Source organism: Quercus suber, unplaced genomic scaffold (genome assembly GCF_002906115.3).
Source record: "Quercus suber isolate HL8 unplaced genomic scaffold, Cork oak 2.0 scaffold_771, whole genome shotgun sequence".
Lineage (NCBI taxonomy): Eukaryota > Viridiplantae > Streptophyta > Magnoliopsida > Fagales > Fagaceae > Quercus > Quercus suber.
In genome coordinates, this window is record NW_027070207.1 from 226497 (window position 1) to 250043 (window position 23547).

Sequence of the window (23547 nt, forward strand, 5' to 3'; positions counted from 1 at the left end):
ATACTAGCTATGAAATTGAAAGCAGAGTTCTTTGAGAAAAGCTTCTGGTGCATGATTGTACAATTGTACTCTAGCTAGGAAAGTAGCACATAATATTTTTTTTCCCCTTCTTTGAGGTATAACACAGTTTTCTTGTGGTAGCATAAGAAAATGACATCCAATGGTTGATTTTTTTTTTTTTTGGAAGAATTAAGCGTGGATGGCAGGCAATCATTTTCATTTGCATTGTTTCTTTGGAAAATGGCAGAAAAGGACAATTAGAATGACGTACGTACACAGGACAGGAAGCTATTTGATTGTTTTCATGCCAATTTGGAAGCATATATGATGGACTCGTGGAAGCAACCTAGTCCATGAGTTCCATGTAACTACCAAACCTTACTCTTATGTCAAAAACCTTACTCTTAGTTACTGCTCTTCCTAACACTTTGACACGCATGTAGGTCAGACATATTTAGGAGAACAAACAAAACAGAGGAAAAATAAAATTGCAGCCTATGTATGTTATATATTCAATTACACTGCTTCATTATCAGTTTGCCTCTACAATGAGCAAGTTGTAACTTGTATCCACTCATCTTAGTAAAGGTATTGAGCTATTGGAACTTTTTTTTTTTTTTAATTCAATAGTTACAATAGATGAGAAAGATTTGAACTCTATATATTTTCGTTTTAAACACTAATAGGCGTTAATTGAGTTACAAAACTCTCTTGGCCAACTAATACGATCTAAAAAAAAAATTTATGGAAAGCTAATATGTATTTAATTCCACAATAAGGTTATATGTTATGATCTTAATGTCCCACATGGATTAAGTACAAACTTAACCATGTGTTTATAAGCTCTTGGACACCTTCATCTTGCAAGTTGGTTTTCAAGAGTGAGTTCTACCTATGAGGTTTTCAATACTATATTAGTCTACCTTATAACTATATTTAAGATTATACGAAAATACAATTTAACTTTTTTTTTTTTTTTTGGGTAAATAGCTACAGTTTTAACAAATCCTTTTGGAGTACTATCTATGCAAATATGGTAAATAAGTATTTACTCTTTTAATATCATAATAACAAATGATATTAGATCAACTTGATCACACTGTGACTAGCAATTCTTAATTTAATCCGTAAGAAAATAGATGAGTTCTATTCGTATCAACTTGAATCATGAATGTCTCTATTTCAAACATATAAGTGACAGTTGAGGAAAAAAACTTTTGGCATACTTTAAGATTCTCATAATATAAATAACACAAACTTTTTATCCTACCAGACCAACGTGTGGAGCACCAAAGGTCTATTATTCTTTTAACTAAATTATAAATGTGACAATGTTGTGCCACTAAATTCACTTAGCTTTTTAATGAAAAATTTTAATTACAATTCCTTATATATTATATATTAAGTTTCTCAATTAAATTTAAACTCTTGGGTAAATAGCTACAGTTTTAACAAATCCTTTTGGAGTACTATCTATGCAAATATGATAAAAAAGTCTTTACTCTTTTAATATCATAATAACAAATGATATTAGATCAACGTGATCACACCGTGACTAGCAATTCCTAATTTAATCTGTAAGAAAATAGATGAGTTCTATTCGTATCAACTTGAGTCATGAATGTCTCTATTTGAAACATATAAGTGACAGTTGAGGTAAAAAACTTTTGGCATACTTTAAGATTCTCATAATATAAATAACACAAACTTTTGGTTGTAGTGATTAATGTACCACAAATAGTATTATCTGTTGCAAGTACAATTAAATTCAATATAGTTATGTGTTTGAATTTAATTGGCAAACCTAATATACAACTACAACATCTACAAATTACTTATGAAAAAATAATTCTTTTGCAAAATTTTATTATTATAAATTTCAAATATTTAATGAATTTCTCACATCTTTCAACTAGTTGTCCTAAAAAAAAAACACCCTAAGTTTTCAAGCACCAAAATATGAATTACAGGCCCATTGGCATACAGACCCAAACTCTTGAAAACAGAAGTTCATTATAGGTAACTGGCCCATCATCATGTTTACATTGGATAGTACATGTATTTGATCCAACATCAAAATTCGAACCCGTCCCATTTGGCATTTATTTGGTTATCTAGACTATTTCAAAAAACGTTAACTTATTTTTTCTCATAAAGTGGATTACATTGCACTGTTAAGCAGGTCTTAGAGCACTACTATCAGGTATGTCAAATACCAAATATTTGGCATTTGACACACCAAACACTACTATTCAAGTCTTATGAGGTGTTCTAAATGTGTCAAAATTTTGTAACATGCTACAGTACTGTCTCAAATATGAGACGGTATGGACATCAATACCAAAAATATTTTGGTTTATTTAATTACTTTTTTCTCTTGTCCCATTAGATATCTCTCTCTTCGTCTGCAACACATCTCTCTCTCTCTCTCTCTCTCTCTGGTTCTCTCATCGTCGATCTCACCATGCAACGCCACTAACCACCACACCACGCCACGCCGATCTTATCACGCCATTGACCACCACCACCACACCACGCCGGTTTGTTTGACCACCACATCACGCTACGCTGATCTCTATTTGGTTCAAAGATACAGGTTTGTGCTAATGGATGTGAGTTTGTGCCAGTGGTGGGTTTGAGGTGTGAGTTTGTTTTGATTTGGTGGATTTGGTGCGTGGATTTGTGAATGTGGTGGGTTGTTGTGAATTTTTTTTCTTTGGTTTTTTGTTTATTTTTTATTTTTTTTTAAGGTGGCGTTGGTGGTTGTGGGTTTGTGCCGGTAATGGCTGTCGGTGTTGTTGCGACAGTGGTTGTTGGTGGCCATTGTTGTTGTTGATGATGATATGGAGGAGTTAATATATTATTTTAATGTATAGAATTGAAGGATAAAATATCTGATAAATGCAATATTGTAAAATGATGTGGTAAAATAATAAAGTATGCTTTTAGTGTGTCAAAATGACATTTAAAAAAAAAAAAAAAAAGTTGATGAGAATGCTCTTATTGTTTCAAAAATCAGCTTTTAGCGATTTTATTTTATTTTATTTTTTCATTTTTCATAAAAGTGACGTCAAAACTTTCCTAAATAGATTGTTATCCAATGTCTTAGAGCACTTGTTAGTATGACCATTTTTTTATATACTTTCGGTAAAAAAAATTCAATTTTAGAAAAATAAACTAGTCTTAAATTGACCTATAGTCCTCTATACTAAGAAGTGAGAAAGCAAAATAAGAACTCACACTAGTCTTTCTAAAATTTTCAATATATTTTAGTATAAAAACTTACCTCTTTTTATTTTTTTATTTTTTTTATTTTTTTATTTTACTCAATCATACTTGATAAATCCCTACGTTAGATTGTTTTTTATTTTATTTTACCCCTACACTTTTAATAAATCCCTGTATCAGAACACTCTCTCTTTTATTTAAATAATATTTGTATTTCTTTTATTATTATCAATATATCACTATATAAAACCGAAAACTCTTCGCTCTCCATAATTTTCTACGTCAGTATTTTTTTTAATTTTTAAATCTGATTTATTTCTTTTTATTAAATATATATAATCAGTTTTCTCTCCACAACCCTGACCACCGTCGGTCCTCCTCTCTCTTCGTAGAAACCATCTGGTCTAAACTTGCTCAAGTAGCAGATATAGTACCAGTCCGATTTGTGTGAGCCCTGAAGCAAGATTTGGAAGAGGAGGATCAGGTTTATTTGGGCAACTCGGACTGAGACTCAGGTAAGAATCTCTGTTTAATTGTTTATACCTTGGATATGAGTTTTAGAACAGTTTATTATTTTTCAATGTGTAAGTAATGTAATTGTCAAAACGTATCCTTATGATTACATGTACAAAAATACATGATTTTGAAGGAATTGGAAATGGCAATTTTTTTTTTTTTTTTTTGTTTTTTGGATTTTGGAACTGTAACTATTGTGTTGTTTGTTTCCACTATACTCTTGATTACAGTCAGTTATTGTTAAAATTCTAATTTGACTATGTTTTGGAGGTATTATGGTATTCTATTATTGTTGAAATTCTAGGTAGTTCTTTGATCACGTTATATGCAGGGAATGGTTGCAACAATAATGCATGATATGTGTTTGATAAAATGTCTCAAAAAAATTGTATTGTGCCATTAATGTGGAAAACTGACGTTTTATACAAGTACTAAGGGTAATCCAGTAAAAGCAACACTTTTCTTATGTTGTGTGTCACCATTGGATGGACACTTTTTTTATATTACAATGCTGAATTTTTTGCTAAAATAAAAAATAAAAAATCTGCCAGCAAGTGTGAGAGAGAGACAAAGACAAGAGACAGGATACAGAGGATGTATGGTTGTTTTAAGGGGAATCTTATACTGGGTTTTTTTTGAAATTGTGATTTACAAATGGGTTTATTTTTACTTATCAAAAAAAAAAAAAAAAATGGGTTTATTTGATTTTGATTGGCCTTTTTTCTATTTGCTCCTGAGAACATGTTGGAAAACCAACATCAAAAGAGAAATAATTAGAATAGTTTATATCTTTAATTCTTTTTTGTTCATGGTTATAAAACTTATCTGTATTTCAACCTTTTTTTTTTTTTGTTCAAGAAAAAAAATCTTAATGCATTTTTTTTTTTTTTTTGGTTTTGGTTTTGGTTTTGTAGGGTTGCTAGGAACACAACCCAGCAGGTGAGAGAATCAGTGGTTGTATTTACTTTAACTGTGAAACTTATATAATTATCTGTGTTATAGTGTTGGTGTTTGTATTGATCCCCTCTTTTGTTGTGTTTTATTTGTGTGTGTGATTTAGATTGGTAGTAGATTGAGTTTGAGAAGAAACTATGATGTCAAAGATAATAAATTTGGGGTGGATGCCTAGGCTCTTATGCTCAAGAGTGTGAAGGAAGCTTACTTATGTTTTCAAGGTCACCTTACTTCATAGCTACTTAACCACAAAATTTCTTAATAAATATTTACACTCTTGCTATCTATATATACATCTCATATCTTACTTATTAAAAAAATATATATACATCTCATATCTTAAAAATCTTTCATTTATAATAAATATATTTCCTTGGTGGAGCTTTATATATAAATATATTTAGTACCATTTAAACACATTTCATAATATATTTGGTTTTCTTTGCCTTATAAGAAATATTAAATTCTTTATATATGTCATTAGATATCTATTTTTTGAAAGAAAAAATGTATATAAAGTTATGAAGAATTTTACCAACAAAAAAAAAAAAAAAAAAAAATCTGTATAATTTTGGGATTTTGTCTCTTACCCTGTTCTCTTTGTGAAGCACTTTGGTTTACTAATCTTTTAAAATTATATTTTCTTTTAATTCAAGGTATTGTTTTTTCTTTAGCTTTTTTCAGTTCAAAAGTATTAGCTCTATCAAGTTGCAATGTACTACACACGATAATTAAGATGTGAGAAAGTTTCAAGTTATCTACTTAGATAAAGATTCAAATATGTGATTCTCTTTTGAAAATTATTTTATTTTTTCTAATTATTTGTTTTATGTTTTTTTACAAGGTGAAAATGTACCATCAACTTATGTTCAAAATGAAATACCAGCTTTCTAATTATTTGTTCATGAGAGTAAATTACAAACACAGATGTTCTAACTTTGTATTAGTTTGAACTACATTACATGTTTGAGTGTTTCAGCTATATAATATTTCTTACTTGTAATTTATGGACGCTATTATACCATGAAAAAAAAAAAAAAAATTATGGACACTAAATCATTCTATAAACTTGAACTCGCATGTTCATAGCAAAACTACTCAAATAAGAGATAATTTATAAATCCATGCATCGCATGGGTTAGCAAATAGTTTTATTAATAACTCATGTATTTGTCTCTCTTCTCAACACACTCTCGCACTCTGTTTGTAGTTGTACTCCACGTCTCTCCTCCCTCCTCAACTCTTTGCTGCCTCTCCAGTCTCCTCCCTAACTCTCTACCTCTCTCATATCCCAAACCCAGACACTCACACACGGAGGCAAGGTGATATCGGCAGCAGCAACATCGGCTCAACAACAGAGCTCGTTGGCTCGAGGCCATCTATAATCTATAGAATCAATCAAAGCTCAACAAGGTATAACTTTTCTCTCAGTATTAGCTTCTTTCTACCTGGGTGGTTCTTACATTTTCTTCATTGCTTAAAATTATTTGAAATTTATAGTTGAAATGATGCTCTATGGCCATTTTAGAGCTTGCCTTCTAAATGTTTGACATAAAGCCTCATTGAGCTATGATTTAAAAGCACAGAATATGTTTTTACCCAAAACTAATATAAAAAATTGTTTCTTTCCAGTGGTTCGTATTATTAAACCATGCTTGTAGACATGAGATATAAGTGGGTTTTCCAAATGTTTGATGTTTATGTGTGTATGAATAAGTAGAGGAATCAATAACAAGAAACATTTTGGAGTAGGCTATTTTATATGTAATTGAGTATAAGATGGCCCTTTAGTTGTACTCTCATCTGGGTTTGTGTCAGTTTTCTGTTACCCTGGTGAAAGATTTCAAAATTTGAAGTTTGGGCATGTTTGTTGTTGTGTGATTAAAGGCTTTGGATTGCATCAGGGAAGTGCTAGATGGCATTGAGGCGGTTCCTTGGGTTTTCTGATGGTGAGTTGATGAGGTCGGATTCAAAACCTTGTTCTAGACTAATGAGACAGACAGCTGGAATTTTTACCGTTGGAGGAGGATTAGGATTTTGGATTCTTTGTAGATTGCACTATGGTATGTCTTATGTTTTCCATTGCTTTTGTTATTTATGTTTTGTTTGTCTCTGGTAAATGACTAATTAGTATGATCCTTAATCTTTACCTTGGAGGAAGATGTGAGTGGTATTATATTTGTTCTATTTTATGCTAATATTGCTCTTTCTCAAATTTTGACGTATTCTCTAAGTTTGATATTTTGAAAAGTGATTGGTCTTCAATCGGCAATCTACATGCTAAAGTTTGGTATTGATTCTCTATCCTTTCCAGGGAAATATGACCATTAGGACCCAGCTATTTATTTTCATTGTCACAAGTACTTGTTTATACTTTATAAAATTCAAAGGCTGTTTGATGCTGAATACTTCATGGTATAAGAAATATAAAATTATGCGAATGTGTTATCTTGTTTATGGGGATGTTTCTAACTAAACAGTCCTTTAGTTAGAAACATTTTTTTTTTTTTACCTATCAAAAAAAAATGTTTCTAACTAAAGGACTGTTTATGATTGCGTCATAAGGCAGTGAATCTGAACTACTGTTTTTATTTCTTGCCATCTAACATGATTGGTCTAGTAATAACTACAATAAATTTCAAGATCAAATGCAGGCACTTGAAAGGGACCTTATGCTTTCAGTTCTTCCATCTCCCACTCGTGACTGTATTTTACTTACTATATCTGTGGTAACAAGAAATACAATTCCTCTGCTCATGCAGGTCCAAGAATTACGGTGCCTAGGAGCCTTCGATGGGCAGCTTGTGGAGCAGTATCTGTTAGCTCTACGACTGCTTTACTGGTTCGCTTATTTAGTCCTGAATGTGAACCACAGAACATAGCTGCTTATGACAAGGGAAGTTAGTTTGAAGTGCTAGAGTTTGGTTTGGTTTTTGTTTCTCTGTCTGTAGTTTTGAAGCTTGTCTTGGATCTATTTTCTCATCAATAATGCAAGACCAATGTTATTACTCATTCCTAACATGGACTACCATGATATAAACTCGTGGCATGCTAACTCACTGTCATCTACATGATGAACAGGAATCTGAAATGTTGGTCTCGCAAGAGAAAGTTGTTGTCTTTAATTTAGTGTAAGCATACAATTTCTTTATGCATATTCTTTGTTGGCTACCATCACTAAAAATTAATAGAACAAAGTTTTCCTCCAAATTGAGTTGAATGAATCTCTTCCAACACGCTATGTGGTGGTTCATAAGACTATCTAAGTTCATTATATCATTTAAATAAGTCACTTGACTAATTAAATCATGTGACTAAAAAGTACAAGTAGATAGTCATTTGAATCACCATGTAAGTCTTCAACAAAATCAAACTAGTAATTTTTTATATACTTGAAATTCTAACAAAAGGTTTGTTTGAAGTTTGAACCGCCATGTAATTTGTTTTCCTTGTGGGTGGCGATATTTCTTCCTTTTTAGCTAGAAACCTTACCCTTTATGCGATTTATTCTTTTGCAATGGGCTTAATGGATGAAATGGGCTTTGGAACACAAGTTTGGCATGCTAAAATTTTAGAACTAGCTGTAGCCCAATGGACTAAGAATATTGCTTCCTTGTCTATATGAAAACTCTGAATCCCAATTCTTGCCCAATCTAAGACCTAGAAATTTTTCTTCAAAAAAAAAAAAAAAAGAATCCATTTGAGCTATAATCAGTGCCCTCAACGTCACCATCCAAAATTTCATTCATGAATTGATAACTATGGCCAAGGAGCAACCTAGACGCAACCTATCACCTGTCCACATTATCATGTGGATCTTCACAAATGCCAAATGATATTTGCCAAAGACAAATGTGACGAGTACAATGAGAAAAAAAAAATAGATTAGCTTTATGTCATTGTAATGTCAGCTGCATAATGCAAGCCAAAATTGAAGCCGATGAGGTCAACATCAAAAAAGCCCCAACAAAAAGAAACACACACAGTCCATTATTAAGTTTCAACTTAAAATAATGGATTTGGTTGCCTTGTATTAAGTTTGATTAGGCTGCCACACATTTTCTAACCTCTTCCTTGAAACCAAAGGTAAATATTGATTAGGCTGAATAGAGGCTTATTAGTGGAGTAAAGTGTAAAACTTCTTTTAAGTAAATTTAAAAAGAAAAAAAAAATGTCATCATGAGAATATGAATTCTTGTATTATGAAATGAACATCATCCTGTGTTATTATGAAGGATGATTTGAGTGTCAAACACAATCCATCACAATTTATTTTTATTATCATAACATATTCCCCACAATACACGTATATAGTTGACCCCTTATTAGAGGCCGGTCAAGCCATTATAGTCGTGCATATCCCATTAGATTTTAGATTCATTTTGTTTATTGTTCTCAAGCCACTAAACAAAGCATGAAAAAACACAGTGCATCCCTATGATTCATCTCCATAAAAGTCAAGTTTGGCTTTCATTAATTTTGTTAATAAACTTTCTTGGAGTAACAATACAAAACATCACCAATTCATTATGTACATAAACAAAATGACAAAACTTAGGTACAATATCTTAGGTGTAATTTTTTAGGTTCATCTCTTAAGATTCTGACATGTAGATACTTAACTAAAAAATAAAGTTTCATTCCATGAGAAAAAATTCACATGGCAGAATCTTAAGAGAGGAACCTAAGGAATAGCATCTAAGTACTGTACCCAAGTCTTGCTCTAAACAAAATACATTTCTAACTCATCAATCCTTTCAAACCCATAGAAAATAAACAAATAATTAAGATCTTTTGACCCCAAAAATGGACAAACATAAACTCAAGCTATATATACCTAATCTAACTTGGAGAACCCAAACCAACCAATGATTTTACATGAAACAACACTCCCAAGTTCCAACTCATAGAAACAAATGCGTCTATAAATCTATAATAATAATAAATCAAGCAATTTGTAATCATATAACATAAACATCCCCAAAATTTAGGTACACGTCATGGGAGAAACAAAAGTGGCAACAAGTATGAGGAGAAAGATGCATAAGATAATTTATCAAAAAGTAAAGAGTATAAGATTTTTTTTTTCTTAATAATTTAATAGTTACAATAAAGTAAGGGGGGGTTTAAATTTTGAAAATTTCTATTAAAAATTATAGAACTTTTTTTTTATGGGGCGACACACCGACACAACGGCATGTGCACCTCATTAAATGGAACATGATAACCAAGCCTAAGGTCTGTGGTGGGCTGGGTATTAGGGATTCCAAAACTACCAATGATGTCTTTCTTATGAATCAGGCATGGCGAATATGGCAGAACCCACATTCTTTATTAGCTAAATTTCTCTCCCAAAAGCATTATCAAACAATTGATCTCTTGCAGACCACTTCGCCTATTGAATCTCACTCGTGGAAGGCTTTGTTGCGGGGGCAGGACCTCTTGCAGGGTGGTCTACAGTGGATTCTTTGTAATGGCCATAGTATAAATTTTTGGACGGATCATTGGTTGCCCCCGGGACCAATCCGCGGTCTCATTCATGGCCCACTTCTTCCTCACGAATATGAGTTTAAGGTGGCTAGAATGATCACTAACACTCACCAATGGGATTTCACACCTCTTAGTATGATATTGCCATCGACAGTACCCAATTTATTTATGCACAACCACTACCTATTCCTGGTTCTCTTGCTACTCTTATTGATGACTGTGTCTGGGACCACCACGCATGTATTTACTCAATAAAATCCGCTTACCATTCTCTTGTACCTAAATCCAACGAGGCTACATGGCGGTCTTCGGTATCATGGTCTTGGATTTGGAAGTTAAAAATACCTCCTAAAATTCAACTTTTTGTTTAGAAATGTGTGCACCATCGTATTCCCACCAAATCAGTCATTTTCCCTCATGTTGCCCTAAGTGACCAAGTGTGTCTCTGTTGCAATGAGATTGAAACGCCAATTCATGTTCTACGTGATTGCCACTTTGCAAATCATATTTGGTTCTCCTTTCCTGTGCATTTCCTCATTTCTGATTTTTTTCAGGCTTGAGCTCCCTGATTGGTGCAAGCTTAATTCCAAACTTAATTCCCCTTTGTGTTATATCCCATGGAACATTATATTTGCTTTTATCATATGATCTGGTTGGGTCGAAATTCTTTGATCTTTATAGGAAAATTAATTCCTTATCATATATTAAAACAAAACGCTATATCTCATGCCACGAAGTTTTTTTCCCTCAGCATTGTTCTGTCAGGGCACCTATCCCCATCTTCCCTCAAATACATTAGGTAGAGCTCGGCTCCTTTTCCTTACGTAACTCTTAATATAGATGGAAGCTCATTAGGCAGCCTTGGAGAGTCTAGTGTGGGTGGCATGGCACACATAGCCAATGGAGAATGGTTGTAGGGTTTCTCGTTACACTTGGGAGTCACCAATAATACTATGGCTGAACTGTGTGGTATTAGAGAAGCATTGGCTCGAGCATGGGCCAAGGGTCATCATCGAGTTTGTCTTCAAACAGATTCTTTTCTTGCTTACAAATGGTTAAAAACTAATGAAGATTATCCTATGGAATTTGCTAACTTGATTTTGGATTGCAGGTGGCTCCTCAACAGGGATGAGGAGGCACGCGTTGACCATATATGGAGAGAAGCTAATAGCTGTGTGGATTTACTGGCAATAAGGGGATACTTCTCAGTCGGAAAGGGAAGTGTTGTATGATACATGCTTCACTTTTTTGAGGCAATGTTTATATTGGGACTCCATGGGTTTTGTATCATCCCGGAGTCATCGCGGTTAATACGGATCCAATGGTGTTTTGTTTAGTTTCAGCTATCCCTTTCTTCGGTTTGGTGTTGTTCGGATTGTGTTCAATTTGCTTTAGTTTAGTTTGTGTGGTTTGTGTGTTGATGTATACCAAATTACCAATATTCTTTCTCACACGTGAGTAACACACACATAAAAAAGAGCAGCAGAGACAGAGAGCGAGAGAGAGAGAAGGAGACAAGAAGAGTGGAGGGTATGATATGTCAGAAGCTGATTAGTTTATTCAGTTAATGGAAGGTGGCACCTCCCATGACACCCACTTGTTACTGGTTCTTGTTTTTTTTCAACTCAGTTTCTGACCCTTTCTTCTCTCAAATTCAACCTCTTCAAACTCCAAACCCTACAAACTCTACAGCCCCCACCACCACCACCACCGCCACCACCCAAAACTCCATCACACCATGGGCTCCCAATCTCACCCTCACCCTCACCCTCATCTCAATGGTGACTCCAATACCCACATCCCAAAAAAGCCAAAGCTTTCATCTTTATCCTCTTCTTTATTCACCGAAGCTGAAATCCAAAACGAATTCAACCACCATGACCCCACCGTAGCTCGCATCAACAATGGTTCCTTTGGCTGTTGCCCTCTCTCCATTATCCAGTCCCAGCAAGAACTGCAACTCGAATTCCTTCGCCAACCTGATCACTTCTACTTTTCCGAACTCAAACCAGGCATTCTCAAGTCCCGCATCCTCCTCCAACGCCTCATCAATGCCCACCACCTCGATGAAATCTCCATCGTCGATAACGCCACCACTGCAGCCGCCATCGTCCTCCAAAACATCGCCTGGTCTTTCGCTGAAGGCAAATTCAATCATGGTGATGTTGCCATTATGCTTCACTATGCTTATGGTGCTGTGAAAAAGTCCATTGAGGCCTATGTCACCCGTGCCGGCGGGCATGTTATCGAGGTACATTTGCCCTTCCCTGTGAACTCTAAAGATGAGATTGTGTTTGAGTTTAGGAAGGCTTTAGAGAGAGGGAAAGAGAACGGTAAGAAAGTGAGGTTAGCTGTGATTGATCATATAACTTCAATGCCTAGTGTGGTTATACCTGTTAAGGAATTGGTTAGGATTTGTAGGGAGGAAGGTGTGGATCAAGTTTTTGTGGATGCGGCTCATGGAATTGGGTGTACTGATGTTGATATGCAAGACATTGGTGCTGATTTTTACACTAGTAATTTGCATAAGTGGCTCTTTTGCCCGCCTTCCATTGCGTTTTTGTATTGTAGGAAGTCGCCTGGGTGCATAGACTTGCACCATCCGGTTGTGTCTAACGAGTATGGAAATGGGCTGGCTGTGGAAAGTGCTTGGATTGGAACTAGGGACTATAGTGCTCAGTTAGTGGTTCCTAAGGTGTTTGATTTTGTCAATAGGTTTGAGGGTGGTATTGAGGGGATCAAGAAGAGGAATCACGAGAATGTTGTGGAGATGGGGCAGATGTTGGCAAAAGCATGGGAGACAAATCTTGGATGCCCTCCGGAGATGTGTGCTAGCATGATCATGGTTGGCTTGCCAGCTTGTTTGGGGATTTCAAGTGATTTGGATACTTTGAAGTTGAGGACACATTTGAGGGAGAAGTTTGGCGTGGAAGTGCCTATTTATTACAGGGCACCAAAAGATGGGGAGGTTGATGTGGTAACTGGGTATGCAAGGATTTCTTATCAAGTCTACAACAAAGTTGAGGATTATCACAAGTTCCAGGACGCAATTAACCAGCTTGTTGGTGATGGGTTCACTTGCGCTCTTCTTTATAATTGAAGAGGTGTGTTTTCCTTTCATCTACTTTTTAATGGTTTATAGGTTATTTGTCGGTCATACAAGGTACTATTTCATTTCCTTGTGTCTGGTACTCTAGTTGACCTGCTCTTTTGTGAAGTAGTAGTTAGTATTCTGTTGAATGAGTGTGATTTCAGATTTTGTATATTTTAAGCCTGAAAGTATCACTCCTCATTCTTCAGGTATGTGCCATAACTTATTGAAGTATTCTACCCCTGAGCAAGAGGATGCATTCATACTTTTCTCATAGAAACAGTAGTTTAATGCCTTTAAAAAGTGATAACATTGAAATCTGCTGCATTTAATTATGTTGTTTAAATTGGAAGTTTAGTAATTTGTAATATATTTTTTTCTTTTCTGGCAAAAACCACATAAGGTTGTTTTTTTATTTTTTATTTTTTATAGCTGCATATGAAAAAAGAAGGAAAAAAAAAAAAAAAACTAAACTAAAGGGTTATTCCTTGAGATTCAAATGATTATGTAGCTTATGCAGCAGACCTGTTAGCATTTATTTTCATTTTGGGCAACTCAGTATTTATTATTCATCACTTTATTCATTTTTTTTTTGATAAGTATTATTCATCACTTTATTCATAACTTGCATCTTTTCCTACTTCTTATTTTTTAAAATCTTTCATCGACTTTTTCTAATTTGCAGACCTTCCACTTTTTTTTATACCATCTCTCCTACCAATGAGATTTATACCCTGTCACAACTCACTTCTTACCACAGAAAAGCAAAGCCCCTTTCCGAAAAGGAGACACATCAAGTACAAAATAGTTTTTAAAACCTATAGAATACACTTTTTCTATGAGATTCACAAAAATTTGTGTAATCACCTTAACCACAAGGGTAAGCATTAATATGGCAATATCTTTGTGTGTCATTCTCATTACTTGCAACTAGACATTAGTTTGTAATCAGAGTGGTAAGAATGCTGTGTTTCAGATTGCTCGGAGTGTTATTACTTGATCTTTGTTAGCTTGTCTATCTCAAATATAATATCAATGTGTCACTTTTTGAAAATTCTGTGGATTAGTTGTTGCTGAAAAACGAAGGAAAACATTATTAGAACGAATGATTATTTAAAGTCCAGAATGGTTGAGCAGGATTCCATCCCCTTCCCCTGCCCTGTTAATTCCATTATGTGTGTGAAAATCTTTTCAAGCACCATGAGCAGATTGTCTCCCTTCACCCCTTTCTTCCCCCCTTTTGAGATTAAGCACTACTGATATCTTTCCAATTTGCTGTTAGATTTTGGTCTCACCAATTTTTGTAAGTCTGAAAACTCATAACCTACTACTCCTTCTTTATTAATCTTATTTTGGTTGGTATTTTTTAATTTCTTAATTTAAAAAGCTAAAATCAGTTTTTTGGTTCAGTATAATGAATCGTGTTTTGTCATTCCTGAACTTATTTTCAATGTTGTGATGAAAACTAATAAAAGCTCAATATTGTTGTCAGCAGCTCAACTAAGAACATTAATTTTTCATGTGTAGTAGTTAAAGTGTTTGTATGATATTTCTGACTTGGAATATTTCATGTGTGTGTGTATCTTTGAACAGAAGTAGTTTTGTTAGCACCTATTATTATTCATGGGTATGAAACCAGTGAATCATAGAACTCTTGTTAGCCACATCAAACATGAGGCATAGTAGTGATTAATTAATGCCTTTATGAGATAAGTGGTTTTCCCTAGAAATGCCTTGTTGTGATGAGGTGAAAGGAGGAAGCCTTCTTTTGGTTCTTCAATCCCTCTTGTAAACATAAATAGGTGAGCAGTATGTTTATCAGACTCTTGGTTAATTCTGAATAGCTATTGCAAATTTGTGCAATAACTTGAGTATCTGAAAGTCATTGCTATTCTTTTTATTTTTATTTATTTTTATGTGTTTTCGATTTATCTTACTTCAATGAGGCACTAAGTACGTTTTTTATTTATTTATTTATTTAAATAACAGCTGTGTCTTGTGTGCTCGGCTACTTTTCATGGTTTCGCTACCATGAACTCCCAAAATCAGAGGAGAAACAAACTGCAGAGATGCAAGTAGCGGGGCAGAACAATAAGCTTTCGTAATTTGAGAAGAGATGTTTATCTATCTGTTGGGCTCCATGAGAGCTATTCTCCTGACTATTTGACATATGTATGCGAATTGAATTGAGTTTACATTAGTTGCTTGTGCTATCCTCTCTGTGTGATGATGTAAATGACTTTGCTGATTTTACTCTTTAATAAAGGCGAATGGAAGAGGGCATGGCTCTCATCCAAATCCTTCGAATGGTTTGCAACGTGTAAGTAGATAGTACATATATAGCTGATGATATCAGAGATTTGACTTTATGCCAATAAACTTGGACTACCGAAACATTGGAATTTATGCTAACACTCAACAGAGCACAGTTACTATTTGATCCCTTCAATATCACTTGTCAATGTTGACTTCCCAAAATCCTCTCACCAAAAATAGAGAGGATGCGAATAAACATTGCTATCACTTGCAATTTGAGATGTGGACTTTTAATGCACAAGTACTTATCACATTTATTCTCCATATTATGGCACATTTCGTATTTTACAAGGGCAGTTTCATTTATTTTTCTTGCCTACCTTATCTCACAATTATAGATAAATTGACTGTCCCAAGGAAGGAGATGGAAGGTAGAGAACAGTAGAAGATGCTTCCATCCCATCCCATCCCATCCCATCCTCCCCTTCATTTATACATTGGGCTAATCTCTTGACATTTTTTCATAAAATATGAGAGACACTAAATGACCACAAAGATGGATGATAAATACTCATTTAGTTGAGGTGTAGTTTATAAAGAAGGTACGATTGATAGGTCTGCAAGGCAAGGCTATGAAGTTGTAGATGTACACTCCACTTACGCAGAGTATGGGTGGGCTAATAACCTAATCTACATCCATAAAGGGGTTTTTGTTTTGGGTTTATTTGAGTGAGTTTCTTCAAGCATGTTAGGTACGTGTAGCCCCCCTCCCACATTTATAACGTAAATATGAGAAAGATTTCTTGGAAGTGGCTCTAAAATATTAGTTAGAAGTTTTGAACTAAGAATATCGTGAATTTCATGAGACTTTAGAAATAATTACATTAACCCTCAAGGAAAAAAAAAGGGGGAGAGAAGAAGGGTTATATGCAATTGCAAGTGGTGCTAACTTGATTCATAAACTATTTGAAAAAACAAATTGAAAAATAAAAGAAAGTACTGGTTAAATTTGATAATTTTAATTTTTAACATGTATTTTGTAAATGTGTTACCAGTTTATTGGTAAAATCACTACCAAGTTACTTGTAACTTTTTAATAACACCCCAATCCAAAGAAGAAGAATCATCCAATAAAGAAGAGATTTCATCTATTCAAACTTTACCCAATCTTGGTTATGGACCAAAGCATAATATATTAGCAACTTTTGTGACCCTCACAACTCATGAGTGTAATCAAATTTCTTTCCAATTTGATTTAAAATAAACTCACTTAACTCATTGCTTAAATGACTTACATTCGGTTATGATTCTAAAAAGAGGAGGGAGGGGGGATGTTCTAACAACATTACACGTATTTTCATACATTTTTTATCCACACGTATTTCCAAAAAAATACAAATAACGTTACTAAAACAATATTACCAAACGGTCCCTCTTGAAAAATCATTTTTATCACAAGTATTAGGGAATGACAATGAGTAATCTTTGTGATACTCACTGTCTAATCAAAATTATATTAGACAAAATTTTTTCCTAAAAAACTAATTTGTAAGAATTCTCTCCAAATTATTACTCTATATAACGATTGTTCTATAAGAGTTTGGTATGAACCATCCTCTAACCCAAATTTGGTGGACTACATAAAACACCACTTCTTGTTGATCTAGTTCTTGAGCAGGTGGGTTTGAATAGAGTCTTGGGTCTAATAGGGTTAGGCCACCCTTTTTACACCTTCAATTAAAAAAAAAAAAAAAAACCAACTTCATATTACTTGGTTTGCTAGAGTTAGTTTGGGAGGTAAACATTTCTTAGACTTGAAATTTAGACCCAATGCATGGGAAAAACAAAATTACATACTCAATATTCACCCAATCCATCAGTCAAAATCGTTGACAATCCTTTAAGTGGAGCCAGCTCAATTGGGTGGGTCGAGTTTTATGGGTGCTTGAGCGGCCCTAGTCAAGGGTTCGATTTAGGAGCTATCACAAACATAAATTTTAAAAAATAATTACAAGTGAAATAAAAAATGTAATACTCATAATACAATTTTGTGTCATAATTTAACAGGTAGCAAGTTGTGGTATAAAATTGTGAGTAAAATTGTGTCTTGATTATTACTAAAAAAAAAAAAAAAAAAAAAAAAAAGGTGAAAGAACAATAGTGATAAAAGAATAAACAAACAAGAGGAGAGAAACACATCTAATCTAAAGTCAATTTTTGCATTAATACTAATACTAGGAGTAGTGGTAGTAGTAACGTTTGATTTTTTTTTTTTTTGATGGGATAACGTTTGATTTTTAAGACTTCGGTTTTTTGTTGTGGTATTACCGACGTAACTTTTTAACCTCCCCCAAATTTAACCCTGAACAATCTCTCTATCTCTGACTCTCTGTTTTGGTGTTTTGGACGTATTTTACGTAGATGTAAGCAAATTGTGGTGAATTTCTGGGCGAGAGACAGAGACAGAGCCCAATTTCAATTTAGATTCTGCACCCAACACCTCTCTTTCGCTTTTTTTGCCTCCTCTCAGGTAACAATTTTCTATCTTCACACACACACACACACACACACACACACACATATATATATATTTTGAATTTTCAATTCTGTATAATCTTAGGGTTTGCCAATCACCCTCTAATGCAATTTGGGGTTTTTGTTCAATGGCTTCTATGATTGAAAATTTTGAATTTTTTGTTCTCTAGGGCGCATTGGGTGTTTATTTTTTTTTATTTTTTATTTTTGTTTATTTATGCTTTCTGGGTTAGGCATGGGGATGATGAGTTTCAATTTATTGTGCTTGAATTGTGAGGGTAAAGTTTCGAAATTTTTGTTATTTGGGGCTATTGGTGAGGTTTCTGTGCAATTTTTGCTTCTGGGTTTTTCTTTTGCTGACCTTTTGGATGCACCTTTGCTGTTTCTGAGGTCCCTTCTGTGTTTGGCTGCTGAGAAAATCTCCAAATTATGAATAAAATAAAAATGGGGTTAAAATTATTGGAGTTCAAATCAGTTGCCTAATACCTGCATCTAATGCAATTGGAATTTTCTTTTACGTGTCAATTGGTTATATAAGTATGCATCAATTAGTGGAAGTACTAAAAAAAAGGCCTCGTTTAGGAGGTAAGAGAGAGTATGATTTCGGATAAAATAGAATGATTAGAAAAGAATACACGTGGGAAAATTCATAGATAACCCAAAATTTTGGTACTAAGGCTTGGTTCTTGTTGTTGTAATTGGTTAAATAAGCTGTTCGTTTTCTTTAATTTATCATGTTGAATTAGCTTTGTTGAGGGCCTGAGGCCGTGCATGTTGATACTTTAATTATTTTTAGTTGTACTTTCAACTTGTTTACAACATTTTCACAAAAATCAAAATGGTTTTGGGGATGTTAATTTTTATGGCTTCCTTTTTATTTTCCTTTTTTGAGAAAATTTTTTATGGCTTATTTGAGTGGAGAGGGTTTATGATAATAGTGATTTTGTATGCAATGTGTCAAATTTCAATGGCTTCATTCTTTTTGAAAGTTTTTTAATGTCTGAAATTGATAAGTTTGTTTGTTATCCTTTTGAATGATTTGAAATAAGAGTGTACTTTTTGACTGAGGCAGGTCATGGCGGGGAAGAGAATTATAGCGATATGTCAGTTAGGAGGAGAATTTGAGACAAATAGAGATGGTTCATTGTCGTATAGAGGTGGTGATGCTCATGCTATAGACATTGATGACCAAATGAAGTTTAATGATTTTAAGATGGAAGTGGCAGAAATGTTTAATTGTAGCATTGATACCATGTATATTAAATACTTCCTTCCTGGCAATAAGAAGACTCTCATTACGATTTCCAATGACAAAGATCTAAAGCGCATGATAAAGTTCCATGGAGACTCTGTCACTGCTGATGTTTATGTCATTATGGAAGAAATTGTTGCTCTTGATGTATCAAATTTGCCTGCCAGTAGGTAGTCTTCTTGATGTCTAAGCTAAAGTTTATTTGTTACTTTTGGGTTTAAATTTGTAAAGCCTTGGATTTTGTAGGTCAAGCAGAACAACTTTGTCAGAAACTGTTCTTCCAGTTGATGCCCCCCTTGATATTGTAGATGGTATTGTGGATGATACCACCCAGCCCGAAGTCACACTTGATGCTGCTCTTGATATTGTAGATGATACCAATCATGTTGACACCCATATGATCATGCCTGCTGAAATTTCTCCCATTTTCTCTATAGTTAGTTCCAATGATGAGAAGCATGCTAAAGGTGCACAGCAGTGGCAGAATACCATTACAGGTGTGGGGCAAAGGTTCAACAGTGTTCATGAATTTCGTGAGTCTCTGCGTAAATATGCAATTGCACATCAGTTTGCATTCAGGTACAAGAAGAATGATAGTCATCGTGTGACTGTCAAATGCAAAGCAGAAGGCTGTCCTTGGAGAATACATGCCTCAAGGTTGTCAACCACTCAATTAATATGCATTAAAAAGATGAATCCAACGCATACGTGTGAAGGGGCTGTTGCAACAACAGGGCATCAGGCAACTAGGAGCTGGGTGGCTAGTATTATTAAGGAGAAGTTGAAAGTTTTCCCGAATTATAAGCCCAAGGATATTGTCAATGACATCAAACAGGAATATGGAATACAACTGAACTACTTCCAGGCATGGCGTGGGAAAGAAATTGCAAAGGAGCAGCTTCAGGGTTCATACAAAGAAGCTTATAATCAGTTACCTTTTTTCTGTGAGAGGATAATGGAGACCAATCCAGGAAGTCTGGCTACATTCACCACTAAGGAAGACTCAAGTTTCCATCGTCTCTTTGTCTCGTTCCATGCCTCGTTATACGGTTTCCAACAAGGTTGTCGGCCTCTTCTTTTTCTTGATAGCATACCCTTAAAGTCAAAATATCAAGGCACACTGTTAGCTGCAACAGCAGCAGATGGAGATGATGGTGTATTTCCTGTTGCTTTTGCTGTAGTTGATGCAGAATCTGACGATAATTGGCATTGGTTCTTGTTACAATTGAAATCTGCCCTCTCAACATCTTGTCCAATAACGTTTGTGGCAGACAGACAGAAGGGGTTAAGGGAGTCCATTGCTGATATATTTACAGGCTCGTACCATGCATACTGCCTACGGTACTTGACTGAGCAATTTATTAGAGACTTGAAAGGGCAGTTTTCTCATGAGGTGAAGCGACTCATGGTTGAGGATTTTTATGCTGCTGCTTATGCACCTACGCCTGAAAGCTTCCAAAGATCTATTGAAAGCATTAAAAGTATTTCTCTAGAAGCTTACAATTGGATTGTACAAAGTGAACCCCTGAACTGGGCAAATTCATATTTTCATGGTGCCAGATATAACCATATGACATCAAACTTTGGGGAGCTATTCTATAGTTGGGCTTCAGATGCACATGAATTACCAATAACACAGATGGTTGATGTGATAAGGGGCAAGATTATGGAGTTGATTTACACACGGCGAGCAGATTCCATCCAGTGGTTGACTAGACTAACTCCTTCCATGGAGGAAAAACTCAAAAAGGAAAACCATAAAGTTCCTCCCCTTCAAGTGCTACTGTCAGCTGGTAGCACATTTGAGGTTCGTGGTGACACCATTGAAATGGTTGATATTGATCATTGGGATTGTAGTTGCAAAGGGTGGCAGTTAACTGGTTTACCATGCTGCCATGCAATTGCTGTTCTTGGTTGCATGGGTCGGAGCCCATATGATTATTGTTCCAGATACTTCACAACGGAGAGCTACAGATTAACTTATTCAGAGTCTGTAAATCCTATTCCAAATGCGGACGTGCCTGTGCTAAAAGATTCTTCTCAGCTCACTGTAACTGTAACCCCACCTCCAACCCGCCGTCCACCAGGCCGGCCCACTACGAAGCGGTATGGATCACAAGAGGTAGTGAAACGTCAACTCCAGTGCAGCAGATGCAAGGGTCATGGACACAACAAGTCCACTTGCAAAGAGTTCATTTAGAGTTTTAGACATTGTAAGCATCGGCTTCTTGTATATAATGCATCTTTATACCCATTTCATGTAATGGTATGATGCTTGTTGTTATCACCTGTTCTGTGGATTCTCTATCTTCACTGATTATGCTCACAAGCATATGTTCTAGCTCAAATGATACTTTCCATAATAATGGATCAGAGGGTGAGGTTTTGGGTTCATGATCAATTGAGTGTGCACGTGTTACTTCCTAATCAAAGAAAAAGAAAAGTGCAAACCCAGTTCATACGTATTTATTTGCATCTGTAGATATGGTTCCCTTTGCATTACTCTGTTGTCCATAGGAGCTTATGTCTGTTTATGCTCTGTCACACGTATATACTCTTCAATGGTTTAGCTGCGCATATCTTATGGATGTGTATCTGTTGTAAAAACTAAGGTGCATCTATTGGTATGGTCTCCCTCTCTTTGCTTTCTTGTTCGTTTAAACCTGTACATATACATATAAATTACCTTTTGACCTCTTAATTTGTAAACAGGATGATCATTTCAACTTTTGCACTGCCAGTCCAGTTGGTGGCTCTTTTTTAATATATGAATGTGCTGATGCATACCTAATTTGATGGACACTGTTGATTTCTGTTGATGACACGGTTGTATGTTAGCACTGAGTTTTTAGATGACCCAACAGGCTTTCCCTAGGAGTCAATGAGCCTGCAGGATTTTATTTTTTCCTTTTTCCCCTGTTTTAACAAATTTTGTTGACTATTAACTAATAGAACCTGTTTTGTTTTCTGCTAATAGGATTGCACGGAAGGACAGTGCGCATCACAATCTTGTACATCTAACAAGTCTTTTGGAGTGGATGAAAAATAGACCTGTAATTTAGTTTAAAATAACCAAGCCATGGGACCTGATGTATGTAATGGAAGTGTTAGAGAAGGTAGTTTCTCGTGTTATTCTGTGTCTTACTAACTTCAGTTTTTGCTAGTATAAGTGACATTTAGCGACTGTGACATAATAATATATAAAGATTTTCTTACTGTTGTTTGAAAGTTCTATACAAGATGCAGTCATTATGCTGATCTAAACTTGAAATATTTTCGTTATTTTAGTTTTACCATCCATAAGATTTAAGAGCAACCGTATATAATTATGAGTACTGGAATGTATTTTAATATATTATTTCTATTTTTTGAGAATGATAACTGGGTTTAGCAGCCATGATCTGAATTATTTTCTTCCCATGTGATAAAGCACATCGCAAATATGGTTTGTTGAGTATTACGAGCTCAATAACTTGAGCAAAAATAACTGCACGTTTTTTTTTTTTGGCAACTGTTGAGGCAATAAGTTATTAACGATAAATGATAAAATGATATTAATGGTGGGTCTAAGTGAGAACCGATAAAAATTTGTCAAATCAATTATTGTGATGGGTTGAATACATTTTGAGTGTGGCATCTACTTTGAACGTTACTGGGGCCTTGGTGGCTTTGATGGCTACAGGAAATCAGCTTCAAAATTCCCAAAATGAGCCTTGCAATTGTGCTGCTGATTCGAACTAATCGCATGGGTATTATCTGGCATGTGGCATAGGCATAAAACCGTAGAATACAACCTTGATATTGTTTTGAGTCCTTATGGGTAGGGTCACAACAAAAATTCATAATGGTATTACGACAGTACTTAATTTTCTTACCACCCAGACGGCTGAGACTTGTCATTAAAAGATGTAAATTATGGTGGGCCCAAGTGTGAGTTGGTAGGCAAAATTGGTGGCCCTAACTTGATTATGTTGTTCATTGGGCCATATTCATATTCTTCTAGCAATATTTTTTAAATGGTCAAGAGCTGAGTGGTATGCTCAGGAGTCAGGACTGGAAATTTGAAAAGGAGCTAGGCTCGAAGGGCATAGAGCCATAGACATGAGACAAACAATGCACAACTCACATATATCATATACTATATAAAAAAATTGGGCTTAGATGTTATAGTTGCGCCAAGTGGTTTTACTATATTATAGAAATTTTTTCAAAATTTTTAGATTTA

General features: G+C 34.8%; 2 protein-coding genes and 1 long non-coding RNA gene across 8 annotated transcripts; all 3 read left to right on the top strand.

Moving 5' to 3' along the window:
- The first annotated feature begins 3478 nt into the window (after positions 1-3478).
- LOC112003725 (uncharacterized) lies at positions 3479-7823 on the top strand. Of its 4 annotated transcripts, XR_010626468.1 has the most exons (6): positions 3479-3743; positions 4659-4683; positions 4805-4919; positions 5909-6111; positions 6586-6761; positions 7461-7823. It is a non-coding gene; the product is annotated as an uncharacterized LOC112003725 (long non-coding RNA). The 4 variants fall into 4 exon arrangements; XR_010626466.1 differs by lacking the exon at positions 4805-4919 and having other exon boundaries at positions 3488-3743; XR_010626467.1 differs by lacking the exon at positions 4805-4919 and having other exon boundaries at positions 3490-3743; positions 6603-6761.
- A 3863-nt stretch (positions 7824-11686) lies between these two features.
- On the top strand, positions 11687-22537 carry LOC112003726 (uncharacterized). Of its 3 annotated transcripts, none has more exons than XM_065767083.1 (4): positions 11687-11695; positions 17987-18065; positions 19143-19492; positions 19569-21787. In XM_065767083.1, exons 3-4 carry the CDS (start codon positions 19146-19148, stop codon positions 21520-21522), a joined length of 2301 nt encoding a protein of 766 aa, XP_065623155.1. In that variant the 5' UTR covers positions 11687-11695; positions 17987-18065; positions 19143-19145; the 3' UTR covers positions 21523-21787. The 3 variants fall into 3 exon arrangements, with proteins under 3 accessions (XP_065623155.1, XP_023891704.1, XP_023891703.1); XM_024035936.2 differs by lacking the exon at positions 11687-11695 and adding an exon at positions 22300-22537 and having other exon boundaries at positions 17795-18065; positions 19569-21535; XM_024035935.2 differs by lacking the exon at positions 11687-11695 and having other exon boundaries at positions 17795-18065.
- On the top strand, positions 11703-15591 carry LOC112003723 (probable L-cysteine desulfhydrase, chloroplastic). The gene is made up of 2 exons (XM_024035925.2): positions 11703-13292; positions 15269-15591. The coding sequence occupies exon 1, from the start codon at positions 11927-11929 to the stop codon at positions 13286-13288; it is 1362 nt and encodes a 453-aa protein (XP_023891693.2). The 5' UTR covers positions 11703-11926; the 3' UTR covers positions 13289-13292; positions 15269-15591.
- Positions 22538-23547: the final 1010 nt, after the last annotated feature.

Excerpts from the sequence above, each read along its gene's own strand:
- LOC112003723 (XM_024035925.2), top strand. The coding sequence starts at position 11,927 with ATGGGCTCCCAATCTCACCCTCACCCTCACCCTCATCTCAATGGTGAC.
- LOC112003726 (XM_065767083.1), top strand. The coding sequence starts at position 19,146 with ATGGCGGGGAAGAGAATTATAGCGATATGTCAGTTAGGAGGAGAATTT. Across the intron at positions 19,493-19,568 it reads TCAAATTTGCCTGCCAGTAG|GTCAAGCAGAACAACTTTGT; the intron begins GTAGTCTTCTTG and ends TGGATTTTGTAG.